General features: G+C 36.8%; 1 protein-coding gene across 2 annotated transcripts; it reads left to right on the top strand.

Annotated features, from left to right (window-relative positions):
- The first annotated feature begins 677 nt into the window (after positions 1-677).
- On the top strand, positions 678-19,692 carry IVNS1ABP (influenza virus NS1A binding protein). Of its 2 annotated transcripts, none has more exons than XM_001366909.4 (15): positions 678-817; positions 8,156-8,394; positions 9,198-9,326; positions 9,738-9,907; positions 10,050-10,125; positions 10,544-10,717; positions 11,242-11,367; positions 12,791-12,898; positions 14,785-14,914; positions 15,341-15,565; positions 16,023-16,144; positions 16,287-16,413; positions 16,515-16,646; positions 16,784-16,957; positions 18,302-19,692. In XM_001366909.4, the coding sequence occupies exons 2-15, from the start codon at positions 8,188-8,190 to the stop codon at positions 18,553-18,555; spliced, it is 2,154 nt and encodes a 717-aa protein (XP_001366946.2). In that variant the 5' UTR covers positions 678-817; positions 8,156-8,187; the 3' UTR covers positions 18,556-19,692. The 2 variants fall into 2 exon arrangements, with proteins under 2 accessions (XP_001366946.2, XP_056671628.1); XM_056815650.1 differs by lacking the exon at positions 678-817 and adding an exon at positions 1,786-2,151.
- The last annotated feature ends 412 nt before the right edge of the window (positions 19,693-20,104 follow it).

Here is a 20,104-nt window from a genome sequence, read left to right as displayed (position 1 = left end):
GGGCAGCCTGGCCAGCTACCTCCTTCCTCCTCCGGGCTGGTCAGAACTAGCCCCGGGTTAAGAAGAGTGGGGAGAGAGCGCGCAGGTGGAGACTGGAAAAAGGCGGGGTGAATTTGCAAAGGCAGCAAAAGGCGCCGACACAGGCTACCTCTGCCCAGGACCTCGCCTTCACATCACCTTGCACTGACCTAGCGCAGCTGCGGAAAGGATGCGAAAGCGGGGTGGAGCCGAGAGGGTGGGGGAAGAAGGGAGGAGGACTTGGACAGAGGCGGGGCTACAGCTCTAGCGGGAGTTGGAAGGAGGGAACGGGAGCTATTCGTGTGTCGGGGTCTGATTCGCCGAGGGATCTACGCAAGAAAGAGTTGGGGGTAGGGGGCGAAAGGGGCGCAGGCGCACGCGGTGACGTGAGGAAGGGGGTGTGGCTAACGCCGGGCGGGAGGCGGCAGTGTCTTCTGGCGCGCTGGGAGGACGGACGTATCTTTTCGCCTTGCTTCGGTACAGCAGCAGCAGCAACACTAGCGGCGGCGGCGGCGGCGGCGGCGACGACAACAGCAGCAGCAGCAGCAGCGGCGGCTTCTGCTCCTCCTCCTTTCTTCCTTCTCCTTGGTAGGGCAGACGAACGAAAGAACGATCCAGCCTGTTCGGATCCCCATCCTTGTTCCCATCCATCTCTCTCTTCGGCCGTCTCAGCCCTCCCTCTCCGATCGCTCCCCTTCGCCTCGAGACGCTTTCCGTTGGGTCCGCTTCCCATTCACTTCCTCCTGATCCCCTCGAAGCTCCAGCGATGAATTTTTTCGTCCTTTCTCTGAGGAACCAGGTAATGTCTGCGAGCAGTCTGGTATGGGAGGGCGGGGAGAAGAGAACTTGCAAAGCCAGCCTGAGGTCAGAGAGGGAAAGGGAATGCGGGGACCGGCCCCGCCTGCCTGGAGTGTAGGGTGTAGGGAACCCGACAGCGCCGAAGACCTGACCAGGAGATGTAGCCCGGAGGTTGCTCCAGCGCACTCATGGCGAAGCTGCCCTGGATGCCTGAGAACGTGAAGGAGGCGGGACACGTGTGTTGTCCGTCTTCCTCTTCCAAGAGCGAGGGTTACCGTTCTTGGGCCGACGGGACTCGCAGGCCACCGTGTCCCACCTCCTCATTTTACAGATCAGGAATCGGAGACATAGAGCAGCGATTTCCCCCATCAGGTGTCGGGGGCACACTCGAAGGGTCCCCGGAGCTGTCACCTGCGGGAGGAGGAGGGGCAGCTCCTGGGGCTGCCGCTGTCTGCCGCCACCACCACCCCTCCCGGGGAATGTGGCGCGGGAAGCTCGATCCTGCCCCCGCTGTCAGGAATGTGAGCCTCCTGTGCCTATTTTACCCACAGCGGGGCCTAGGATCGATGAGGACCCCACCCGAAGCCAGCAGGCTGTGGAAGAGCTACCAGTCCCGGGCCGGGTTCGGAAGGCGCGGAGCCACGGGACCCGAAGCTCCTTTGTTCCCACTCCACGTTGCCTGCTCCTCTTGCCAAACCGAGGGGAAGAGGGGGCGGGAGGAGGCAACCATCGGCTGCCCTGACGTGTCGGAGCTGATTGATTGGGAGGTCGTCCAATCGGCAGCCGGGGGTGTGCCGGCGGCGGGGCGCCGATCCTTCCCGGTGTTGGGCAGCTGGGGCGGCGAAACTAGGCGGAGGAAGCACCGCTCGGGGAACTGTAGGACCTCGGAGTCTGGCCGGAGGGTTTGGTTGGGTTCGATTTGTGCTGCTCCTTCCTCCCCAACTTCCTCTAGATCCTCCTCAGTGGGGGATGGGAAGCAACTTGATCCTAGCCCTGAGGATTTTAGGAAGCTAACGTACACGGGGAACACTTAATAAAAATCCTCACGTTTTTTACACGTGGTAGAAGGCTATTAATTTCAAAAGAGATCAGAATACTTTTTAAGTGTTCCTTGATTGGTTTCGTTTGTGCCAGTTAAAAAGAGTGGAGTTTGTATAGATACCAATTTTAAAAACATCTTAGAAGATTCGGAACAACAGCCTTTTCTTAAAAGGGTCTTTAATGAATTACTCATTGTCTCCTGATGCGGGATCTACTGTAAAATAGGAGTGAAATAAGATCCGAACAAACTGGCATCACTTTAGCGCTTTCTAAGTCTGCGGTTGCTCATCTTAGGTAATAATTCACAACAGGAAATCCAAAAGTTCTTTTATCTGTAGAATAAATACAGCATAGACTGTTGTAACTCACATTTTGAGTTAATCGTTTTTCTAGAGAGCCTGGGAATAGAGAAATACTACCAGTAGCTTAATTACTGGCTTGTGTCTTAATTACTGGGACTTGTGTCTTAAATGTCATTAGTTGTGTTAGTAATTTTAGAGAGAGTGAAAATTGTGCTTTTGAGTTTGTGTTACTTAACTGGAAGAACTACCACAGATGGTAATAATTTGGTCACTATAGGTAGACTGGATGTGAGCCAGTGGCAAGAGAGGAGGAGACCTGGAGCTGGCTGTTCTACATTTTGTAAAATTTTTAATAGCCTTGTGATAATTGTGTTACTTTTTAAGTTTGTTTTACTAGTTTTCTCAGTATAGAGGACAGCCTAGGTTTTTAGTTTGAAATTTTAAGGTTATTGCTTTTAACAGCCACTGTATTTGGTGGAGTCCTGGGCTTTAAAAAGGTATCTTTGTGGACTGTTTTCTTTCTAATTTTAGGATTTGAATGTGGTTTCAAATGTTTAATAAAATTAAATTATACATTAGCAAGTCTTAGTGCTTTAAAATAGTTGGTCATGGATTACTAATTTGCTTTTGGCAGATGCAATGATTATTTCTCCTGGCATGTATAGTTTGGTTTATTAAGAGTTGTTGTATCCAAAGACAAATATTGACCAAGCTGAAAGCTCTCTTAGACTGACTTATTTATTATTTGAGCAGCATATTACTATTGGCAAGTTCTTTTAGAAATAGATTTCTTGTCCCTATCAGAAAATTGATGAATCCATTCTTCAGAATTTAAGTAGTGGTTTTATTGTTGTTGGATGACTTTAGGTTGGAGGGAAGATAGTGTTTTTAGAGATATCATTATGAATTGTTACCTGAGAAGGGGTGAAATAGACAACTTAATTTTCTGTAGCATATAAAAAAATTAAATACCTTCCTACGTTTGATCTCTAAGAGATGATTACCTTTATGTGGGAGTTAATTTCCTTCTAAGATATTCTTATGTAATGTTGGTAATGTGCTTTTTTTTTTTTTTTAGCAGAGAAAGTGACTAGTTTTAATCCAGGTCTTTTAAGGGTAATTCATGGGGAGAGGGAGGTTGTGGGGAAACCTGAAGCCAAATTTACTGATCCAGGAAGGTTGCTGTGCTTACCAATTTTAGATGTTTAAACAATTTGAAAGCCTTATTGCTTGCTGAATAACTAGTTAACCAATTCCTTAAGAGCAGGTAACTAATCTCCACTGTACCCTTAGAAGAAAAAGTGACCCTTCTCTGATAATTAATTCTCCACTGAAAAGCACTGATTACTTGTGCTCAAGGGAATACCAAGTAAATACTACTGAAACTGTTTGTTTTGACTTAACCTTTCTCAGATCCTTGTTTCCCCTCAAACTTTATCCTCCTCACTGCCTTTCCTCTGTATTATGCCCACTCTTTCCATCCTTGTCTATGATCCCATTTTTTGAAGTTCTTTTCTAAAATAGGTGTGGTTATGGGGGACGAAAAGAAGTTCTAAAGAAAAGTACTCATGTATGGAGAGTCTTGAACTGATATGTGGATCAAGAACCTTGCCTAGAAATTTTCTTATTCTTGGTTTTCATTTTTATCATTTATAGTTGATTACCTTTATTTTAAATTTATTCAGTCTTTCCATTGGGCTTTCCATTGAGTTTTGTTATATTAATTTCTATTTCAAATAAACTTAGTTATTCTGGAATATGTATGTATGAGATCTCCTAGAAAGATGTGAGTTATGTGAAAAATATCAACCATCCATGTTGGTAGAGGAGTGAATGACTTAGTACCATTAATATTTATGGAGAAAATTTTTTTATTGAAAAGTAGAACTTGAAAAAGATAATAGCTCCAGGTGCATTAGGATAAACCTGCCCTCGAATTTACAAATTTGCATTTCAGTTCAGATCCTTGAATTTGATAAGATCACTTTACATACAGAGTACCAGAATGTAGTTTCTGAAAAGAACTGTCCCTATTGTACAAACTGAAGACATGTTCATTATTTTTGTGAGTCTTTGAGGAACTCTGTATCTGTTACTATATAATAGGACTTAGAAAAAGAAGCTATAATATAGTTAGATGTGTAGAGTAAAAAAAATTTAAATAAAAGGGGAGCCATACTCCTCAACAAAATCTACAAAGGGCTGAAATTTGTTTTTACTAATTAGGGGTCAGCTGTTTTTTTTTTTTGCTGCTGTTCATTTTTTCTGTAGGAAAGTTTTCTTTTTAATGGTTTGGTGATGACCTGATACTGATGAGTGCCATAATAAAATTTAAGTTAAACAAGGTCAAAGTACCTACCTAATTTACTGATAAAGGATGAAATGAGATAAAAGTATGTAAAACTAAGCTTTTTAACCACAGTTAATTAAATGTCAGTTATTGTATATACTACAATGTAATAGCTTTGGAATATTCAAAGAACATTTTACACATAACATGTCTAGGACTTGGATCAACTTTTACTGAGTTGCATGTGATGCTTTAAGAATGTCTTGTGAGCCAGGACACTCCTGAAGCATTTATAGGAAAAATGTTAACCACATTGAGAGAAAGAACTATGGGAGTAGAAATGCAGAAGAAGAACATAAGACATCACTTATCATATGTATATTTGCAGTTTAGGCTTTAAAAGGAAAAATGAATAATACAGAAATAGGTATCAAGTGACAACATTTGTACAACCCAGTGGAATTGCTTGTTGGATCTGGGAGTGGAGAGGGAAAGAAAATGCATCATGTAAACATGGCAAAATATTAAAAAAAATTTTTTTTTTTTAAGAAGAATGGTTTGTGGCCTGTTTAGCATGGCAAGTTCACTCAGTAGGCAGATCCTGGGTAGAAAAGCCTCAGTAAGGGGACAGCTGATGATTGCATTTGAATGGCTTCAAAGTATTGAATCATATTTCTATATATGTTCATCCTTGCTTTAAGTAATAGGCTTCTACAGTAAAAAAGAATGTACCATATGTATGTGCTCTTTAAAAATGCTTTATAGAACCACATTAAAATGGATTTTCTTATTCTGGGTTCCTTTATAATTCTCATTAATATGTCTATAAAAAACTTTGATCATAGCTTAAAAATGAAATTAGTTGATCGTGTTTACTTCCAGCTTTGACTTGTATTAGTCATGGGGAGTTCATTTAGAAGATTTTAACATAATCACAATTTCAGAATGCTAGAATCTTAGAGCTGGACTCAGAATTTTCCTACTTCATTGTGCAATTGCCCCGCATTTGTAAAGATTCTTAGCAAGGCTAATTTTAAAAAATTGGCCATGTATAAATATTCATCAAAAATCTTGTCTTCCTGCAAGTCACAGTAAAAAAGCATTGACTTAAAATTAATTGGGATTTTCTAGGGATACTCTGGTTTTGGTGTGACTTTTTGGCCATTCATTTTTTTTCCTGGGAAAATTTTCTTTTAAATGGTTCAGTGATGATCTGATACTAAAAAGAGAATACTGTTGCAAAGAAAACAAACAACTAAATTTGTTGAACCAAAAATGAACTACATAGCTAGAGTGGAATATAGGAACTGTTACTTGACATGGGGCTAAAGTAGATTCAACATTCATTTGGTTTAATTTTTTGCACTTATTGGTTTTAAAAGCTCTAAGTTTGATGGCAACTGGTAATTAAAATTTTTAATATTTATTTCTAATACCTTACATACTTGAGATTATATTGTGGTCATTTAATTACACTGGAATAATATGAAGTTGAGAACTCTGGGCACTTGTAATAGGTTTTATAAGAAAACCTACTGAAGTAGCTTTTAGGACTAGTTTATGTGAGTGACGTACATTTGAATCCTCATGTACTATTTATGGAGAAATTATAATAACTATATTTGTAGATAAATATGTCTGGAGTTCTAAGAAAATTATAATAAATAACCATCATTGTATTACCTATTCATATAGTCAGACTTGTGTGTAGGATAGTCCCTAGTAAAAGCATGAATATTCAATACCTGGACAAATATTTTTCTCCAGATACCAACTGAAGACATCCGGTGTTAACATGGTAGCCTTGTTTATTAGAAGTCTTTCAAATTAGAAAGTCTTGTAGACCTGAAGCCTGTTTTTCTTTAACTTCTAGCTGTTGTTCCAGTTTTCTCCTGTGGAGCCAAGCATAATAATAAATCTTAACTTTTTCTCATGGTAACTGTGATGTCTTCCCTAAGTCTTTTCTAGGTTAAACACCTTAGTTTCTTCATTTGACATCCCCACATAGTCCTGGATGTGCTTTATATATTTTGATGTCTCCTAAAAGGTTCCTAGAACAAATGACAAGATGAGAGTAGCCACTAGCATCTGGGAGACTGCACTAATTAGCCACACTAATACACTGGAATTGTGACTCGGTCCATCCATTCCGGAAAAGTACTTTGGAATTATGCTCAATAAATAACAAATATCCATATTCTTTTAACCGAGAGAGATCTCACTGCCAGACAAAGATTAAAAGAGGAGTCCCATATACCTCAAAAATTGCAGCATTTTTTGTGTAGCTAAGAAGGGAAACAGTATAGCAGGACCCCTCTATCCTTGGGAAATAAAGTCTAAGATTTAGTGTGCATGGCTGAAATCTTGAATATAAATAAATATTTCCTGACCCCCATATGTGTGTGTGTGTGCGCGCGTGTGTGCGCGCGCGCGTGCGCTCTCTCCCAGCTCCTGCCCCTCTACTCAGCTCTCTGCAGCCTCCCATTCCACTCCCACCCCTCAAAAAGCAACCATTAAAAAAGAAAGTAAAGGTGACAAAAAATGAAAATAGACCCTCTTAAACATGGTAGGGTGGACCTCCTGCACTTTAAGGTCAGGATAACAAACTAAACTAATGGCACTTATGCATTGACCAGCCCAGAAGTGCTGATAAAATTAGGAGTGGATTGTTGATATTTAACAAAATGAAATACAATAAAACATAGATAATATTACATTTTAAAACCTAATCAATATTCAGCTCTCAGGAATACTCATATATAGTTTAGTGGTCCTCATTGTTTGAATTTGACACCATTGGCCTAGAGTACCAAGGGGTTAAGTGACTAGGCCATGGTCACAGTTTGTAAGTGTTAGAAGCAGACTTTGAACCTACATCTTCTTGGCTTTGAGGTCTGCTCATATTACATGTCAATTGAGGAATATCTAAACAAATTGTATAAGAATATAGTGTTATATACTGAGTCTAACCTATTTAGAGAAGCATGGGAAGATTTATGTGAACAGTGAAGTTAGCTGCACAGGGGGGGGGGAACAGAATGGCTACATCAATGTAAATGTCAAAAACCACAAAAGAAACAGAAAACTATATAATTATGAACCAAGACTGACATCAGAGAAAAGAAACTGCCCCTCCCTAGACAGAGCTGGGGGAAGAACTATAGATAGATTGATGCATAAACTGTTAAAGTGGTTTGGTACGTTGGTTAGTTTTGTAACCAGATGACTTGTTTTTAGAGGAGGGATATAAATCATAAATAAAGGTGATAGAAAAAAAAATTTAAAGAATGTGGCAGGAGAGGTAGAAGGAAGAAATGAGACATGTTTGGACACAGCTAATATGAGAATTTGTTTCTCTTGGATAAGCATATTATAATTTGTTATATATTATATAATATATATAAAAAATAAAAATAAATGGAAACTCCCCAAAAAAGTGCCTATATATGGAAACATTGCTCAAATTCTTAGTAAGAAAAAAAATTACTGGAAACAAGAGTATTAATATTTATTTGGCTTATGGAGTTCTCCAAACTCAAGGGTTATTGGATCTTGAAATAAGATTATCACTTATGGAGGAAATAAGTAATGGAACCAGGTATGGGAATCAGGAAATGAATTCGTCAGTTAATATTTGAGTTTGAGACTATAAAATGCCAGAGGGCAAGATCTTAACTTATCTAAGAAAAAATTGTCTCTCTTCCAGATTATGATGCATGATTATCACAGAAGAAATTCATGTCTATAGCTTTTAAGGACTTTGATTACATCATTTTCAAGCCTGATAGTTTTGAAATCACCATCGCAGCTTTAAACACGTCTGCCTTCATTCAGCCCCCGTCTTCATACAAGAAGATACAAAAACGTGTGCTGCATTTTCACACTCCAGTTCCCTTGGATTATTTAAAGATTTCTTGGCATAAAATCTCACAAATATATCAGCAGGTGAGTGAAAGTTTACTACCTCAAGAGACTTTTTAAGTACAGGACATTTGTTATGCATTGCAACCCTTTTCTAAGTTTATAATTTAGTTGCATCAGATTGTTAAAAATCAGATTGCAGTTAGTGACTATAAAACAATTTTTAAAATAGATACTATGCGTGAATATGACCATTCATTGATTTATTTTTCAATTCCATTATTTAAGTATTTTTAACTAAAAGGGACTTCTGTATCTGGGTCTTAGCTCTTCCTCTGACAAGGAGGAAATTTGAAACCCCTGGTGAGCAAATGACTTTCCCAAGGTTATAAGGTTAGAAGTGGCAGGGCCTCTGACTATATATGATCAGGTAATTTTCTGTGTAATCTTAATTTAGAGTGGACCTTTACCTTTACCCATATAATTATTGAAGAGAGGAGGAAAAGAAGGAGAAAGAATTAGAGGCCTCGTCTAGATTAGGCAGTTCTATTTCAGTTGTAGAATGAGATAAGATAGTATAAGAGTTAGGGGTTTTTTCCTTCAAGAATAGATGTTAACAAGGATGGACACCTAGAATTGGTACTAATAGCTAGGCACTGTTTGCTAGGCCTTGTAGTTAAAGGATATTCTTAGTTGAGTCTTAATTGAGTTGGGATACTTTATTGACCATGCTTTTGCTGTATTTGTTTGTATTATTTGGTAACTCAAGGATATCCTACTTGGATGAAATAAAACTTAGAAGAAGATATTGCTCTACTATGCAACAAAACTGTTCATCTTTAAAATGATTATTTTCTAAGAAAAAATAACTGCATTCTTTTTATCAGCCAAACCTACATTTAAAAATGATTCCCAATGGATATCTGATGTTTGAAGATGAAAATTTCATTGAGTCTTCAGTTGCCAAATTAAATGCTTTGAGAAAAAGTGGCCAATTCTGTGATGTTCGACTTCAGGTACTTAAAATTTGATTTACTAGAATTTGGTGGAGTGATATGGTAGAGTGTCAAATGCATACACTAAATGTCATTCATTTAGGTAGTCCTATTAGAGCTGGGGATTATTATTAGACTGCCTCAACAGGGACATATATACCCAAGTCAGAGATTATCAGGAATAAAGTCTCTGACCTTCTAGACTAGGCAATATAGGGAGATTGAGCCTTTTAAAAAAACTAAATAAGGCTTAAACTTTTTATTCCTAAATCACAGAGATTCCCAGATTTAAAGATTATAATTGACATAAAAGCTTTTTACAAAGATTACTTTGGGAACAAATAACTTGGGAGGAAATTAAGAACTGAATATTATATAATGATTTGCTGATAAACTGTTGTCTAATGTATTTCTAATTCTTTATCATTTAAGGTCTGTGGGCATGAAATGTTGGCTCACAGAGCAGTGCTGGCTTGCTGCAGTCCCTACTTATTTGAAATCTTCAATAGTGATAGCGATCCACATGGAGTTTCTCATGTTAAATTTGATGATCTCAATCCAGAAGCAGTTGAAGTCTTGTTGAATTATGCTTATACTGCTCAGTAAGTACCTTCTATCAAATGAAAGTGAAGTTCCTTATCAGAATTCTAAAACAAAGTGATTTCTGTATGTATCTTTGAAGACTTGGCATACTATATGAAGATTTTGGCATACTATAACAGGCTTTTGAATTTTTTTTAATAGATTGAAAGCTGATAAGGAGTTAGTAAAAGATGTTTATTCTGCAGCTAAGAAGCTAAAGATGGACAGAGTAAAGCAGGTACAGTCTTATTTCTATAACCAGAATACAGTGTAACTCTGATTTTAGTTATGTGCATAACTCTGAAAAACTTACTATCCTAGAACAAATGAAATTTTTCATAAGTAGGGGAAATATATGTATAGTTACTTGACAAAGATAATTGCTTCATGAAATTAAAAATAAATTTGGATCTTTCTCTCTTTGTTGTCTTGGGGCAGTAGTGAAACTTTAAGGCTAACTCTTAATAGGTTTGATCCAGCTCCTATAGCTCCCATCTTGGGGGCACTTTTAGTTTATGGCAAAATGACTTTAGTGCATTCTTTTGTTTCTTCATAAACCAGTATTATATTCCCTGTATCCTCTGCTCTCATTATTCCTCTCAAGATTTACTATTGAAAAAGGAGCATTTGCAAATCTTTATTTTCTTTTCCCAAAGGTTTGTGGTGACTATTTACTATCCAGGATGGATGTTTCAAGCTGTATCTCTTACCGGAATTTTGCAAGTTGCATGGGAGACTCACGTCTGTTGAACAAGGTTGATGTTTATATCCAGGAACACCTGTTACAAATTTCAGAAGAAGAGGAATTTCTTAAACTTCCACGGCTAAAGGTGAGAAAAAAAACAAAAGTTGTTTTGACTACTTCATTATTAAAAGTTTTGTGCCTTCTTCCGTGTCATTTCCAGAAATGGCTTTTCACCCTTATAACAAAGAAAGCAAAATGATGTAGTACAGCAACATGTGTTTATAACATTCCACGCCCATAGTTCTTTCCCTAACCCACTGGGAGGAGAATGGCATCTTTTCTCAGCCTGACTCTTGGCCAAGATTATTGATGACTAGTGTCACATTACTTCAAGTATCAGATTTTTTTTATCAATGTGTCACAAAAGGTATATCTCAAGAAAGATTATAAAAATTACTCAAGTGAGATGGTTGTATCTTTTTCTATCTCTCCTTAACTTTTGTCTGTTTTTAATTGAGAAAATAGCAAAAATCTTTATTTAGGTAGAATAAACATGAGAAATTGATATCTTAACATAATAAACTCATGCAATAAATTGAGCCTAGAATTTTAATGTGAAAGACTGACTAAATCATATTTTAATATTGTATTTTCTTTCTGGAACTCTAGTTGGAGGTCATGCTTGAAGACAATGTCTGCCTACCTAGCAATGGCAAATTATATACAAAGGTAATCAACTGGGTGCAGCGTAGCATCTGGGAGAATGGAGACAGTCTGGAAGAGCTAATGGAAGAGGTTAGTTTTTAAGTAAATGGGATTAAACAATTCTTTAAAGTTAAGTTGCTTTGACATGAAGGATTCCCTTTCATTTTTATTTTTATAACCATGACCCTAAAGAATTTAAATTTTGCTATAGGTACCCCTAAGCTGAGAAACAGGGGGGGTGTCCAGGTGAGCTGAATGAACTGTTCAGTCTGGTCTTCTGCTTTCTTTTTTTTTTCCTTTGCTCATTATGTGCTGATAACTTTCTTTAAAGTAGCATGTAATTTGCTTTAGAAATGGGGAGGTGGTACTGAAATTTTCTGTAGATACTTAATGTTTCTTTCACAGGTTTTTGCTTTAAATATGAAAAGTAGGTAAAAGCTTCTAATGGTTGTTCCTCCCCATTGATTTATCTCCCTATAGGTTTATTAACAAAACTAGGATACCCAAGACTGAAGAAACAAGAAGAAACCTCAAGTGTATTGACACGTACAGAAGCAGCAGTCCTGCCCCAGTTCTCCTAAGAAAAATCCGCTGTGGGCAGAGAGCGATGATGATTTAATGGTGTTTACTCCTTTACAGGATTCTTTTCTTTAAAGCTTTGTGTCTTTCATTGGTGTTATTCATGCATACCTCTAAACTTCTCTTGGGCCACCTTTTCTTAAGACACCTCCCACAATCCCCTAAACAGATATACACACATACCCCAAAAGCCTAAAATGTTAATGAAGGAAACGTGGAAATTTTTTTTTCCGTAAGGGCACTCTGCAATTAATTTGCTCAATTGTAGCATTTCCATTGAAGCTAGATGTATGTTAAAAATGTAAGCCTAAGAGACCTTTGAAAAAAACACCTTGTGTTATTATTTATGTTCTTGGTTGATCTTCTGCCTTGCCACCTGTGATTTGGCTGCATTAAATAATGTATTGCATGTTCACATTTTTTTCTGTTTGGGGGCTTGGGAATTGAATTTTTTTAAAGTTCACTTTTGTTGGCATTTTTCATCTTGCCCAAGAGGAAAGTTTTGTTGTACATGAAAAAAAGAGCTTATTTTCAGGGGTAAACCCTAATGTGAGATTGTGATTCTGTATATTCAAGATCCTGTGTTGTACTTTTATGCTTTCTCTCTTAATGTTATATCAGGAATGCTAATAATTATTAGGAGTCATGAAAAATGAAGATTTCTTTCAAGCAGAACAAGCCAAGGATTCATAAGCCAGTATTGGAAGATTTTTTAATTTTTTCTTTTTTTATTTTTTTTACTCTTTTTTTCTTTTTTTCTTTTTTTTTACCACCATGACTTGTATTTTTCTTTTAATTTATAATTTTGCCAGAGTGAGATATCAAGAGGCACACTCACTGGAGGTTCCCTTGTGGAGTCTTTATATTCTACCTAATAGGGGAGTAGTTATGGAGACAAGAGCCACCACATGGGTATTCTGTTGCTGTTTTGCAGGTTCAAACGTTGTACTACTCAGCTGATCACAAGCTGCTTGATGGGAATCTACTAGAAGGACAGGCTGAGATGTTTGGCAGTGATGATGACCACATTCAGTTTGTTCAGGTACACATTGCAGAGTTGGAGGTAACTGCAGGTTAAAATTTGACAGTAACCTTTATAGCACACCTAAAATTTTCTTTGCTCTGGTAAAGAAAGGAAGGTGGCAGAATTTTTATGGTATAACCAGATAGTTTGTACTTAGCAAAGAATGGATCTTGATATTTGTGGATAGGCATGTGCTAGTTCATTATCCTCACCTCCAGATTGTAATTAATAGCCAATTTAGGGTCTTGTTTGGATTTTTTCCCTAAATCAGGATTTACAAATTAGACAAAGGACTTTAAAGATGGAGTGAAAATATGGTGACATGGTGAAAACTGGGTGAATTAGCATGTTACAAGTAGAGAGATGAATAGAGAGAATCGGTAATGCAAAAGAGGTGTCTTTTAAGCCTTGTAGGCAAGTGCTTTAAGTAGTTTGGGACTTATATATACAAGTCTTTGGTCTTTTAATGTATGAACTTATAATGGTATAATTTAGAGGGGGATCCTGTCCTAACAACATGTTATAATGACGGTGTATAGGTATCAGAACCTTAGAGAATGAGTTAAGTCTTACATCACTAAAAAAATGAATGGGGAGAAATTTGGTTAGTTCCAATGCACTTCTTGCCTTGTGTCGCTGAGAAGTTCATTGCTTCTACTAATTATGCCCAATCTCTGTTCTTTTTTTCCTTGCATTTTCTGAACATTCACAACTTTCTTCAGAATGGTTAATCAAGGTATCCCAGATATTTAACCTAAATGAGCAAGGCTAGCTTTGGATGATTTTAATTAATAGAGATAATGATGATAATATGGAGAAATGATTATATGTTCATTTTTGGCTGTGCATAGTCATCTTCATTCAAAAGCCTATGAATTTTATAAGATTAAATGAGGTCTTGATTTATAGAAATTAATGTCAGAACACTAACCATATTTTGTAAAAGGCTGTTATAAAAATTAAATTTAAGACTAACTGAAGTAAAAATGATTACTATAATGATCCTTAAACCAGCACTGTGGGTGTTTGTAGTTTAGACTCCAGATATCCATAAATTGGGTCATGTTGTCATGTGATCCTAAATCCTGACACATCTTCAAGATGTCATGATCTGGTGTGCTGGGACCCAGACCTTGCCTAATGCTCAATAGTGTTGACTTTCATAGTTCATAGCTGCTGGAAGATGGACTCATTTGTCTCTGTATATGGCTGCACTGCTACTTGGGATCACAGATTTAGAGCTAGAGGGAACTTCAGGTAACAGGTTCATTTGAGATGAGAAATCAGCCCAAAGAGGTCACTTGCTTAAGTTTCCCCAGGTACAGGAAGCAGCAGTGGCAGAAATGAATTGAACCCCACATCCTCTTGATTAAATTCTTTCCATTGAAAATCTTTCAACTCTCACTGACATTGTACCTTAGAGGTATTGCCCATGTTATAGTTTTTCTCCTCATTGATGGAAGCATTATAGGTCTTTCTAACATATCTATAAACATTGTACAGTGTGAGCCAGTAATATGTGCCAAAGGTATCTAATAGGCTCTTTTGGAGATTTTCATATTAAACATAAAAATTTGTCAGGATATTTCTTTATTTGAATAGTGAAGTAAATTCTTCCTTGGTAAATAATTCCTAAATTAATTTTTAAAATGGAGCTTTTTAAAATTTGTCTTTGGATGTAATAGTTCTTTTATGAAGAAAACACTAGATGAGCAAGTAAAACAAGTCAGTGTAGAGAAAAAGTTTGTTTTCAATTTAGGTGTGCTATAAATGACATACATAGGTCATGGATTCTAGAAATCATGTGTTCTCCCTCATAATCATATGGAATGGCTCAGAAGAACAGAGGCAGTTCAGTGTGTGGTCTTTGGCTAGGTTTCTGTAGCTACCTTTCGATTTTACAGAAAAAGCCACCACGTGAGAATGGCCACAAGCAGATAAGTAGCAGTTCAACTGGATGTGTCTCTTCTCCAAATGCTACAGTACAAAGTCCTAAGCATGAATGGAAAATCGTTGCTTCAGAAAAGACTTCAAGTAAGTGTATGAAAATTAATGGGTTGCCCTAGTGAGCAGCAATTTTCTTACTGATTTGAAAAGGGAAATTTTTATATTTTAAAATATCTTAACAGATTACTTTAAAAGTATATGCAAATAGTTGTCTTCAAAACTGAGATTATAAGTAGATGAGTTTTTAATGAATTAAAAAAATTTTATTGCCCAAATTTCTCCTAGCATCCCTGCTCCTCAGAAAGCCATCCCAAATAACATTTTTCCTAAAGAAGAAAAAAAGCGAAAACAAGCAAATTGATAACATACATTTTTAAATGCTGAAAATAAATGCACCGCACAAGTAGATATCCCTCATCTTCTTGCAAAGGAATAGGCGGTGTTGTCTCATCTGGGGGGGAGGGGTGTTTGTTTAGATGTGGAATTTTTAATGCCAAGTTCTTGTGCTTACAGATAATACTTATTTGTGTCTTGCTGTGCTGGATGGTGTGTTCTGTGTAATTTTCCTTCACGGACGCAACAGTCCACAGAGTTCACCAACGAGTACTCCACGACTGATTAAAAGTTTAAGTTTTGAATTGCAACCAGATGACCCAGTAGAAAAGCCCATGTCTCCCATGCACTATGCTCGGTCTGGTCTAGGAACAGCTGAATTGAATGGCAAACTGATAGCTGCAGGTAAGTTACTTACCTAGAAACATTTAACATTTAGAAGCCTAGCAAAGTTATCATGAATATATTAGTGTTTGCTGAGTGAAACTGTTGAGGATGTTTACTGTTTCCTCTTGATTCACTGTGGATATGCCTACTCTTGCTCATGGAGGGAAGCCATCAGTAAATGCATTTGTCTTATGCCCAATAGTCATTAGTTGAGGCTCTGATTTTTTAAAAATCTGACTGGTGTGGGAATATACAATTGAGTGGCTTTCCCCCTTTCTAAAGTACTAAAAAGTAGATTTATCCAAGAATTAAATATATTTCTCATTAATTCTATAGCAGGCATCTAGTTATAACTAAAATAAGTGTGCTCCATTTGTTACGTGTGTAGTCCAAGAAATATTTTGAGGAATTTTGAGCTCAGAGGTATATTGAATTGTTTCCTACTTAAAGCTTAAGTCTTTTGTTATCCTATCAGGTGGCTACAATAGAGAGGAATGTCTTCGCACAGTTGAATGCTATGATCCACATACAGATCATTGGTCCTTTCTGGCTCCCATGAGAACCCCAAGAGCTCGGTTTCAAATGGCAGTATTAATGGTAATTGAGATAATCCCACTAAATATAGAAGAAACTATTATTTCACCTTTCCTTGTGGCTTGGGAATTGATTGCAATTCTATAGTCTTGAGTTTAGTTGAAATTTGAAAGAGATGAGATTGAAATAATTTCTTCTTGTGTAGGGCCAGCTCTATGTAGTAGGTGGTTCAAATGGCCATTCTGATGACTTGAGTTGTGGAGAGATGTATGATCCAAACATAGATGACTGGACTCAAGTTCCTGAATTGAGAACCAACCGTTGTAATGCAGGTACACTTATTGTTCATGTTTCAAAGGTTTGGGATATTTGGGATTTTAAAATAGCATATAATTTACTTTTTCCCTTTCCTCTCTCCAACAACTGAATACAGGCGTTTGTGCTTTGAATGGAAAACTATACATTCTCGGTGGCTCTGATCCATATGGTCAGAAGGGACTAAAAAATTGTGATGTGTTTGATCCTGTAACAAAATCATGGACCAGCTGTGCTCCCCTTAACATTCGTAAGTTGATGATACTTAAACTTTAAGCACATTTATTTGGGCTCCTTTGAAATGAATCCCCAAGGTAGTAAATATATGTAAGAGATTTTTTGTTTTGAATAACTAGGCAATGACACTAGTTTAATTTGTCTTTATAGGTAGACACCAATCAGCAGTATGTGAGCTTAGTGGTTATTTATACATAATTGGAGGAGCTGAATCTTGGAATTGCTTAAACACAGTAGAACGCTATAATCCAGAAAATGACACCTGGACATTGATTGCACCTATGAATGTGGCTAGACGTGGAGCTGGAGTAGCTGTTCATGATGGTGAGTATTTTTTTTCCTACTAAAATGTCAGTGATCATAGGTAAGTAACAATGACATGAATATTCCTATAACCAGCTCTGAAAGAGGTAAACTCTTTGCTAACTGCATGCTATATGGAGGATTCTTTTTGTATATGGTTTGGCTTCTGGGTCTCTCCCAAATTTCAGTGGTGCTATGTACACATGATTAAACTTGGTACCTTAAGTTTGGGAGCTTCTAAAAATTCCAGATTCAGGTGATATTAGTAACTGAAATTTAGGAATAAAAGAGTATTCTAGAAGTTTTAAGAAATTATATTTTAAATGTTAACCTTAGTTCTTTTTAGTATTTCTTGTGATGTTTCCATGTTTTCTACTATTCCATGCTTAAAATAACTGTAAATTTCAATATGAAAGATAGGTTTTTAAAGAGCCATTAATTTGATTATAGTTCACTCTTATAGGTCAAATTTTCTTGTAAAAAGACCTCATTTTGTAATGACATTTAGTTTAAATCACATATAGGGAACTATTTTAAATGACTTGCCTTGGAAGTGGGAATATTTAAGAATACACATTTTCAGCATCTTTTACAAAAATTAAGAACAGATTCTTTACAGAAATAATTAATAGATTACTATTTTACATTTATAATGATACATAATCACAGAGGAGCTAACGATACAGTTCTAACTGGAGACTAGATGATATAAAATAATGGATGAAGTTTAAGAAGATAACAATTTATAGCATGTATAATATTCAAGAAAATTTATATCTCAAATTTACATATTTGAGTAATGTTCATTTTGAGAACTTTTTCATCAAAGTTGAAGAGAAGATAGAAACTTCAAAGTTCTATAATATAGAATGTAAACAAAAACACAACACAATGTAATAGATGCCTAACCCCAATAGGAAGGAGAATTTTGTGAAATCATAGGGTATGGGTATAACTTCCAAAGTATCCAAGTTGTCTGACATACCTATGAATTAAATCTGTTTTTCCTCCTATTCAATTTCTGTATATAATTTTACCCATTTGAGACTAAACAAGCCCACAAATCCTCTTTTAACATTTCCTCAAAAATTTTTGGTTCTTCTTTGGATTGTTAATTTTATTGTCATCCCTTTTAAAATGCAGAGATTTAAACTGAGCTGATCATTTAATAGTCTGACAGGCAATAAGTAAAGGAGGATCATTTCTAATTAGTTATGCCATAACTTAAAACAGTAATGCCTTTGAATTGCTAAGATTCTGACATCTCTTCAGATTTTTTTTTCATTGTATCTCTGGTATAAACTTTTATACAGAAGTCCTTTGTACTTCCTCCTATTGATAGTCTTACTGACATTTCTCTTTTAGGAAAACTATTTGTTGGTGGAGGCTTTGATGGTTCTCATGCTGTCAGTTGTGTAGAGATGTATGATCCAGCTAGAAATGAATGGAAGATGATGGGAAACATGACTTCACCAAGGAGCAACGCTGGCATTGTGGCCGTGGGGAACACCATTTATGCAGTGGGAGGATTTGATGGCAATGAATTCCTGAATACAGTGGAAGTCTATAATCCTGAATCAAATGAATGGAGCCCCTATACAAGAATTTTCCAATTTTAACAAATTTAAGGCCCTTTCCAAACTAACAGGCTTAGTGATGTAATTGTGTTTAGTAGAGGTACAGTTGTGAATAGGGTGGGTGGGGGGGTATATAGACGTTGCTAACAGCAACACAAAGCTTTTGCATATTGCATACTATAATACGTGCTGTACATAATTTTTTTGTGTTTATTTGAAAAGAATGCCAAGATGAAGGTCTGTTTTGTGTATTTTTAGAATTTTTTTTGGTTACTTTATCTTTTGGAAGTTGATATTGTAAAAAAAAAATAAACTAAGAATTGATTCAGCATATCATTTCAAGAGTTTCCCTCTCCTCCACATTTGTTTTGCCAATTTGCACATTTATGGGGCAAGAGAGGGGGTAAGGTATTGGATGTCAGCAATTATTTTTTTCAGGCCCCATTTCAGCAACTGGAATAATCTTAACAAAAAGCCTTTATTTAAATGTATTACAATGGCTATTTTTTTTTAGTAAGAAAGCTGACATGCCTACCAAGAATTAATCTTTTATGATTGCCTTTTTATAAAACTTTTTATATACTCAGCAGAGTGCTTTTATCTGTTGATGTGAAAAGTGGCAGATTCAAATTATTGAAGCAGAGGGAGAGTCTTAGAACGTGCTGAGAAGGGAAGCTTCCCTTCAACTACTAGAATGCCAACTTCTAAGCTTTGGCCTCAGCTCTAATACTGTTTTTTTGTATACAACACTTTCATTATTTGAATAGGATTCTGAACAGTAACATAGCTGTGGTTACAATAGGGGGAAATACTTCTGGCTTTAAGTATTTTGACTTGGATTGAGAAGGGTATGTTTTGAACAAGACTCATTTAAGTGAAAGATATTGAAATGTTTTCTTTTCAAAATAATTGTTCATCTTGAACAGAATGATCCAAAATGACAGCCCTTGTTCATGAAATATTTAATGCACTCTCTACTGGATTTTTTTAAAACAACCTCAAGCAGAAGTATGCTTTTTGGTTCTTACAGATAAACTTGGGATACTTGGTGTCTAATGTGTAGATCTGCACATCTAACTTATAGTGCCAAAATGGGCACTTTCTAAATGCTTACTGCTGATGCAAACACATTAAAGGTACCTTGCAGGAAATCCTTGTACCATGGGATTAATATTGGAACCACTGTTGTTTGTGTACTTATTTTCTTAGTAACTGATGCATGCTTATTAAGAATGAGGAAGGCAAAACTTGAGAGATGATGTAGCAGGAAAATTTGTCTCCTCCCCTTCCATTTATAATTAGGGAAGAAATATTTGTTATTTCATCTGGGAACAGAGGCATCCCTAATTAATTATAGGATGACCACCTCAGCTTTCTTCCAGGCATAGGACTAAATGAACTGGGATCCCTTTTAATTCCAAAAGATCCTAATTTGAAAAAGTAACGTTACACAAGTTGTAACAAAACTAGAATTCAAATCCATATCATGATTCCAAATCTAGTGTTCAGATTATATCAAACTGGCTATGATTCTGACTGCTCCATATTCCTGGAATGGACCTTAGACAACTGGCTTGATCTTGTATGTTCA

This window comes from Monodelphis domestica, chromosome 2 (assembly GCF_027887165.1).
Source record: "Monodelphis domestica isolate mMonDom1 chromosome 2, mMonDom1.pri, whole genome shotgun sequence".
Taxonomy (NCBI): Eukaryota; Metazoa; Chordata; class Mammalia; order Didelphimorphia; family Didelphidae; genus Monodelphis; species Monodelphis domestica.
This window is presented reverse-complemented; position numbering and strand designations above follow the sequence as displayed.